We start from the raw sequence: 7,992 nt of genomic DNA, 5'->3' as shown, positions 1-7,992 counted from the left end.
GCCCCGCCGCTGTGCGGCTCCGCGGCTGGGTCTGGAGGGCCGCGCCCGCACTCCGATGGTGCCAGGCACGTCATGACCGAAGCAGGTCGGTGCTTCGCGGTGCGACTGGGCCCGCCTTTTTCCTCGTGAAGCTCCGGCCGGGGAGGTCGGGAGCCGCGGGAAGAGCCGCAGCGGCCGTGGGGGGCCGGTCCAGGCCGCGAAGGCGGCTTCGGGAACCCGAAGTAGCGCCTGAGTTTCTTAATTGGAGAGTTTACCTTGTTTCACTTACACGCTACGTGGGGTTGCGAGGCTCATATGTATGAAATGGCCTGCGGAAGGTCCGTGGGCGCATAGGTACGCATCCCAGTGGTCTGTTTATGTAATGTTTAATTCAGTTTCACTTTTGTTTTGAGCGTTTGTATCTCATAGGATATGGAATAAAGGAGTTAAAAGAATAAAATACTTAAACGTGCTTAAGAATTGTTTTGACTTTTGAGCAGAGTAACAGAAATGACAAGGTTATTTGTAAAGTAAGCTTTTGGCAGAATCTTGCTAAGTGTTTCCACATATCAGAGTACCTGCTGCATCTGGTTTCCTTCTGTTTTGCAGTGAGCTGAAGAGACGTTTAAAGGCTGAGAGAAAAATAGCTGAAAAAGAGGCAAAGCAGAAAGAGCAAAGTGAAAAGCATTCAAATAAGCCTTCCTTGACTTCTGACTGTGAGAATAATATTGGTGCTGATGAGGAAAGCTTGGATCCAAATGTGAGCATCTGGTCTTGTGCTTATTACTGTTCTGAGAATAAATGTTATTGATTTACATTTGAAATTTTTGTTCAAGGGGAACTAAATAGTTAAAATGGGAAAGACCTATATATTCCTACATAAGAGCAGCTGTGTTTTAATTTGGAACTGTAAAATATTTTCAGTTTCTAATAAAATTGTTTGGTTTTGTTTGTTTCTGGTGACAGCAATACTACAAGATCCGTAGCCATGCAGTCCAGCAGCTGAAGGGCACCAATGAAGATCCCTATCCCCACAAATTCCATGTAGACTTATCTCTCTCAGATTTTATAGAGAAGTACGGTCACCTGCAGCCAGGAGATCACCTGACAGATGTTACAGTGAGAGTGGCAGGTAAAGGCTTATCTGGGATATGGAAAGATGGTCCGTTGTTTTGCTAAGCCAAGTCATAGTTGCTTTTAGTGATGGGGTGGTCTCTTAGAATTCTGCTGATCCCTCATTACTCGGTCATGCAGTCTGTAGTAGACACCTCCTTTCAGATTGAGTGGACCTGTGTGACATCCCTCACAGCTACAAGATCAGATATGGGCTCCAGGACCCAAAGTTGATATGGTCTTTTTTGCACTGGTGTTAATTTTGAGAGTTAAATCCATCTCTTTCATGGTTAGTGGTCAGTTCAGAGCTGACGATCATCTGTGGCTTTTGCCCTTGTATCCTTTCTGCTAGGGACTCTTTTCCTGATGTCCAGCATACTTTGATATTTAGGTCGAATCCATGCAAAGCGTGCCTCTGGAGGGAAGCTGATTTTCTATGATCTTCGTGGTGAAGGAGTCAAGTTGCAGGTCATGGCAAATTCCAGGTAAGTAGAGGCACTCCTAAGCAGCATGCTAAACTGAACTGCATTCTGGGGCCTAGAGATCTGTATTTGGGCATTCTTATTCCTTCATCTCCTTAGGCCACTTGTCTATGGGTTGGCTTAGGCAGCCAGGTAATGTTTTGCTTAGGATGTTGTGTTGGCTTCCCTGCTAGAAGAATCCTTTTTTGAAAGGATGTGGTCTGGGGAGAGATTTGCAGGACAGTTTGGAATGTTGAATTTTAAACAAAAGTGCTTACGTTGGTTTTGTAATTACAGGCTCTACAAATCCGAGGAAGAGTACTTCCGTATTAACAACAAGCTGCGTCGTGGGGACATTATTGGTGTAAAGGGGAATCCTGGGAAAACAAAGAAAGGGGAACTGAGTATTATTCCTTATGAAATAACTCTGTTGTCTCCATGTCTGCACATGTTGCCTCATCTTCACTTTGGCCTCAAAGATAAGGTACTTGTCATACTTGTCGCTCTTGGAGGCAATGTGATGGATAGGTCTGAATGGATGGCCTTTTATATCTGCTGATGGTATCAATCAAGAAAGAAACCTTAGTTTTGTTTTGGTATTTTTTTCCTTTGGCAGCATGTTTTGTCTAGCTTGTTCTGAAGATATTTGTTCTTTTCAGGAAACTAGGTATCGTCAGAGATACTTGGATTTAATTCTTAATGATTATGTGAGGCAGAAATTTGTAACCCGTGCAAAGATCATTACATATATTCGGAGCTTTCTAGATGAGTTGGGCTTCCTCGAGGTAAGGCTTCAGTGTTTATTTCTCTCTGCATATTGAATGTGTTTAGAGCTTCTCAGCTTTGAGGATGCTTTATTTTCAGCCTCATTTGCAAAATATTTACAGAAACGGGAATAATTACGTCAGCATGGTGTGATTTAACAGTTTAATGTAATGGGATCTATTCCTTTCGTCTCTTTTTAAAGTTCAGACTATTCCTCAGTTGGTGAGGTTATGACTCAGTAAACTTTTATCAAGGTAGTACTTGAAACTACTGCTATCCTTCCCTTACTTCAGTAAATTAAGGTGGAAATAACATCTTTGAAATAGTGTTTTGCCTCTGGAGGTAAATGCAGGTTTTACTTCCTGTAATTGTTTTTATCTTAGAAACTGTTACAGGGTAGCATATGAGAAAATAATACTAGCTAAGCTCTCTGTTGCATCCAGATTCTTAGTTGTGCTTTACAGTTAGTAAAAAAAAAGTTAGAACTTAATGTAGTTTACTTACAAGTGTTTATCAACTGAATCTGCAAAAAGTGCCAGTGGGAGCTTGTTGAGAGCAATGGGAATGTGAACCTGTGCCGTATCATCTCCTGTCATATATGTAGTGGCTTTAATGTTTTTCTTTGACTTGCTTTGGGTTTGTTTTTTTTTTTTTTTCCAAATAATCCTTAACCCAGTACTTACAGATTTTACTGTTCAGATAACTTAAATCAAAAAGGACCGTAAGAGTCCCTTCGCAGTTTATATGAAGTTTTAACTTGTTGACGGAATAATGGAGTAAGTTACTTAAGCTTGTTGAGAATGTTGGGAATAAAATAAAAGGCAGAGAAGTCAGGGAGTGGCCTACTGTACAATAGAGTGCAGTCTGGATGTGCATGGATCTGGCTGTGCTCAATCCATACCTGTACTCCATAGGGCACAGTGTAGTGTCATGCCATGGACAGATACTAGATAATTTTGAGAAAAATTAGCCAAATTGTTATGGACATTGTATTATTGATGTAGCAGCCTGGAAATATTTATGTCACTGTTAATTTTTTTGTTGTTGTTGTTACTCTTTTACAGATTGAAACTCCTATGATGAATATAATTCCAGGTGGAGCTATGGCAAAACCTTTTATCACGTACCACAATGAACTGGACATGAATTTATATATGAGGATTGCTCCAGAGCTTTACCATAAGGTAAAATACAAGCCCCTTGTGGCTAAACATATATTCTCCAGACTGTTGTGATCTAATTCTAAAAAAGTAAATGCAGCTAAACTGAGAACTGTTTTTGAAGAAAGGTGGACTCATTGGACTGGAGGAAACAAAATGTGTCTTGAATTAGATTTGTAAGGTCACATTGCAGTGTTTCAGCTCTCTTTAGTTCCTTTGGAAAAGTTAGTGTGTTTACTAGAATTTCCTTTTGTTTAGATGTTGGTGGTTGGAGGCATGGACAGAGTATATGAAATTGGACGTCAGTTCCGGAATGAAGGAATTGACTTGACTCACAACCCTGAGTTCACGACTTGTGAATTTTATATGGCTTATGCAGACTACTGTGACTTGATGGAAATTACAGAGAAGTTGCTTTCAGGTGATGTATACAATATTCATTAAAAAAGAGTAAGAATGTCTGGAAGAATTTAATATTATGTGGCATACTCTTCTTCTAAACTTCAGGTTCCTTTTGTAGGGATGGTGAAACATATTACTGGAGGTTACAAGATCACTTACCATCCAGATGGTCAAGATGGACAAGCCTATGAGATAGACTTTACCCCTCCCTTCCGTCGAATTAGCATGGTGTATGATCTGGAAAAGGTCCTGGGAGTGAAATTTCCATCAGCTGAGTGTTTTGAAACTGAAGGTTAGATGCTGAGTATGAATATCCTATAATTCTTCCTTAACAAAAAGAAAGAAGGCAAAAGGTCTCGAGTTCTTAGCCTGCAGTCTGACAGCTGTTTCTTTGTGGTGGTACTAACACATGGGATTGCTTTTCTTTAGTTTTGTCTGTTACCCAAGAGTCCAGAAAGAATATTTCATGCCTTGCAGTCTTTGGCAGGATCTGACTCTTGCCTCTTCCTTTGTTGAGTATATGTGATGCTGTATACTCAAGAGGCATGATCTGGGGAGTTCTTGATCTGTTGAAGAGACCAGGCTTTTTATTTCTTCCATCTTTTCTGCAGTTGAGCCTGTGATCATAGGTTAGCAGTATGATTATCTTGGACTTTCTTCAAAATGTGTGTATGTGATATTTTATTCCTGGGATCCAGAGCTATAAGGAAACAAATTCATATACTTCTAGTGATGGGGTTTTTTTTCCAGTTTATTTTTACCCCAAATAATAATGTCGAGCAGTCATGTGGGGTTGTGCTTAACTGTTGTCAAGTTTCTGAAATATAAAGTAGCTTACATTTTTGTGTAAACTGAGTAAAAACAAACACTATTTTTATAGATGGACATTTAAGCTCATGTTTTCCATGATGTATATCATTAAGATCTTTTAAATAATTCTAAGACACATTGAAGGATGCAGAAAGAAAAAAACAAAACAAAACCAAACGTGGTTGCCTGGGTGGCTTTTTAAATTTTTGTCTACAACAATTTCAGAAACTCGCAGATTCTTTGATGACCTTTGTGCAGAGAGAAATGTTGAGTGTCCACCTCCCAGGACAACAGCCAGGCTTCTTGACAGAGTAAGTAAAGATGATGTTTTTATAATTCTAATGTCTTTGGGGATCTATCTATATCAACAGAAGTCTCTTCAGAGCAAAAGTTCAGCTGCATCTGGGAAAACACACTGAAATGCACTTCAGGTATTTCTGTATCACAGTGAGAAAACTTGCTGTGCCAGAATCTTTTTTTTGTGTTGTCAACACCAAAATGTACTTTACTGGTGCCTGGCTAATGTGAGTCCTAGAGGATTTTAGTTGAAAACTGGTCTCTTGTGCTTAAAGCAGTTCTGCTTTATCTTATGTCAGGTTTGTCTGCGAGATCTGTGCATTTGTATGTACCTTACCAAACTGGTAGGCTTACCATATAGTTCTTCTGTCAACTGTATTAAGTCTTTCTTTTTACCCAAAATATTGCCTGATGGCTGTTTTTCTGCTGCTTTTCCTCCTGGCCTTTGTTGTGATGTCCAAATTGAATTATGTTACTATTTTTTATACAGTTTTTGCTATGTAATTTTTCTTACCCAACTAGGACACGCACTCTCTGTTAATTAAGACATTAACCTGATCAGGAATTATTGGTTGGGAAACTTCTCAATTTTATGGTACCTTCTTCAGTAGTGAAGAGAGGGAAGTAGGATGTTTGAGGAGGGCAGTGCTAGGAAAGTGATACTGTACTCTACATAATTGTTTTGCTTTTGTTTTCCCAGTTAGTTGGTGAATTTCTGGAAGTCACTTGTATCAACCCTACTTTCATCTGTGATCACCCACAGATCATGAGTCCTCTAGCCAAATGGTAAGAGTATGAGACACGGTCAGTTTATAACTCTCTTAAACCCTCTACTCCTATTTATTAAAGAGAAAAAAAAAAGAGAGAATAAAAAAAGTCACATAAGCAAAAAGAGATTTTGGTGTTGTATACTAGTTTGTGAATTCTGACACCTCCTTAGACAGTCGTTGGTTCCTGAGCTGTGAAACCCATCATCCAGGAAAGAGGTGTGCTGATGCTTAGTAGTTTGAAGTTTTGACAGCTGTTACTGCTAAGTGTGGGCAGTCCTCAAATAATGTATGTGCGCTTTGCTTCTGTAAAGATGTTTATTTTAAGGTACGGTTGTTTTGTCGTCTTCACATAGGCATCGCTCTCACCGGGGACTAACAGAACGCTTTGAACTCTTTGTAATGAAGAAGGAAGTGTGCAATGCGTACACAGAACTTAATGATCCTTTCCGGCAGCGGCAACTTTTTGAGGATCAGGCCAAGGTATGGTGTCTTGCTGATAGTGAATGTGTTATTTAGGCACATAAACAAAGAATGTGTTTCCTGTGTCTATTCTAAATCTGTCATTAGTCCCTACTGCTGAAAAGGGTTGTTACTACTTGAGTGTGCGTTTCTTACTCAAGTGAAAGCCTGTTATTAAAACTTCATTCCTTTTAAAGGAAACTTGCTCTCTAAGGTAAACAAGTCCAAACACTGCTGTTGATTAGTTTTTTAGTAGTACAACTTTGTTTTGGAATATCTGCCCTTTCATTCTACCTGAAGTACTAGTAAAAAAAAAAAAAAAAAAAAAAAAAGCAAATGTGCAAAGCATTTTCTCCATCTTGCTCAGGTTGAAAATTATTTTTCCCCAATTAAGCATTTATGTAGTCATACAACATTATACTTCTAGGTTCTTAAAAAAAAAAAAAAAAGTTGTGTTGACTAAGAGTTTGAACGGTGTGTAAGAAATAGCCTACTTTCTTGAACTGAGTTATTACTATTTTAAATTGGCTTACAGAATAGAGCTGCACACTGGAAATTATTAGGCCTGCAAATTTATAGTACTAGGTTTCCCTAGATAAGCCTCAGACTGTAACTGGTTTTGTTATTAATTAGGTATGCACATTCATAAATGCATGCGTGCCCGCTCGATTGAGGTCAGATGATGCAGTTTGCAGTGACAGAGTTCCTGATCTTCCTACTCTTTCTAATGGCTTCACAGTGCCCAAGAGGATTAAAAAATTGTCAAAACCAGGAAAATAGACTTATGTTAATTAACTTACTTGCTAGTAAATTTGAAAATGATCAGTCAGAATGGATAATATTAGAGATTTCTTTCACCTTTGGTCTGTTGTATATATGTTTGCTGCAGTTGTCTCCCATGATTACAGCCAGACTTTGCAGACATATGGTTGTCTGTATTGAATGAAAATATGCCTGAAAATTTAATGTTAAGTGTTTCAACGTTTGCCATTTTCTAAATTTGAGAGGGTTGGCTAGTCTGCATTTTTATTATTACGACTTTTGGCATTTGAAGGCTTGTCAGGGTCAGACGCATTAGTTACCATCTCAGGGTAGGGTTTTTTAATCTTTCTACTTGAGGGGAAAAAGCAACCCTTAAACTCAGTTTCATGGATCAACTACTGATGATTCAAACAATTATGCTTCTTAGTTGTTTCCGCAAACTTTAAAGGCGGGGTTGCAATAAAGAACCGGAGAAGTCTTTGAAAGCAATTTATTCCCCTGTCATCTGCTGCTGTATGGCCCTGAAGATAGCTTTTTACTGAAGTGAAGGGCCTGGGCTTTGTTTTGAAAGGAAGCTTACCCATCAGAAAGGAATTGAGCCTAGAGCTGTTTTGGAAGCAGCTGTACAAGCACCCTTGACAGTTCTCCAGGTGCTGAGATTCCTTCATTTGTTACTCACTTAAGCAGCAGTACAGGGCTCTGGTTTCATGGGTTACATGGCTGCTACAAGTATCAATATTCCTTCTTTTTGGTGTGAGCTAGCAGAAGGGGTACTATCTAGCTCCATACAGCCCACCTTTTACTATCAATTTTCTCATTTAGGCAAAAGCTGCGGGTGATGATGAAGCCATGTTTATTGATGAAAACTTCTGCACTGCGCTGGAGTACGGCCTTCCTCCTACAGCTGGCTGGGGCATGGGAATTGATCGCTTCACCATGTTCCTTACGGATTCCAGCAACATCAAGGTAAATGTTAGAAGCGGCAGTGCTGACCGCTGGCTTTGTCAGAGGAGA

The 7,992-nt window shown here is 39.5% G+C and overlaps 1 protein-coding gene across 1 annotated transcript; it reads left to right on the top strand.

The window, feature by feature from the left end:
- Positions 1 to 8: 8 nt before the first annotated feature.
- On the top strand, positions 9 to 7,944 carry KARS1 (lysyl-tRNA synthetase 1; the record flags this gene model as incomplete). Its single annotated transcript, XM_010169097.2, has 13 exons — positions 9 to 85; positions 589 to 739; positions 946 to 1,111; positions 1,484 to 1,577; positions 1,851 to 2,037; positions 2,213 to 2,338; positions 3,383 to 3,502; positions 3,737 to 3,899; positions 3,999 to 4,172; positions 4,916 to 5,001; positions 5,688 to 5,773; positions 6,111 to 6,237; positions 7,801 to 7,944. Coding segments are annotated over 13 exons (1,701 nt in total), but the record flags the coding sequence as incomplete, so codon positions are not given.
- Positions 7,945 to 7,992: the final 48 nt, after the last annotated feature.

The sequence above is a fragment of the Antrostomus carolinensis genome, unplaced genomic scaffold (genome assembly GCF_000700745.2).
Source record: "Antrostomus carolinensis isolate BGI_N321 unplaced genomic scaffold, ASM70074v2 Scaffold31285, whole genome shotgun sequence".
Taxonomy (NCBI): Eukaryota; Metazoa; Chordata; class Aves; order Caprimulgiformes; family Caprimulgidae; genus Antrostomus; species Antrostomus carolinensis.
Note: the sequence above shows the minus strand (reverse complement) of the source record. Positions and strands in the feature narration are given on the sequence as shown.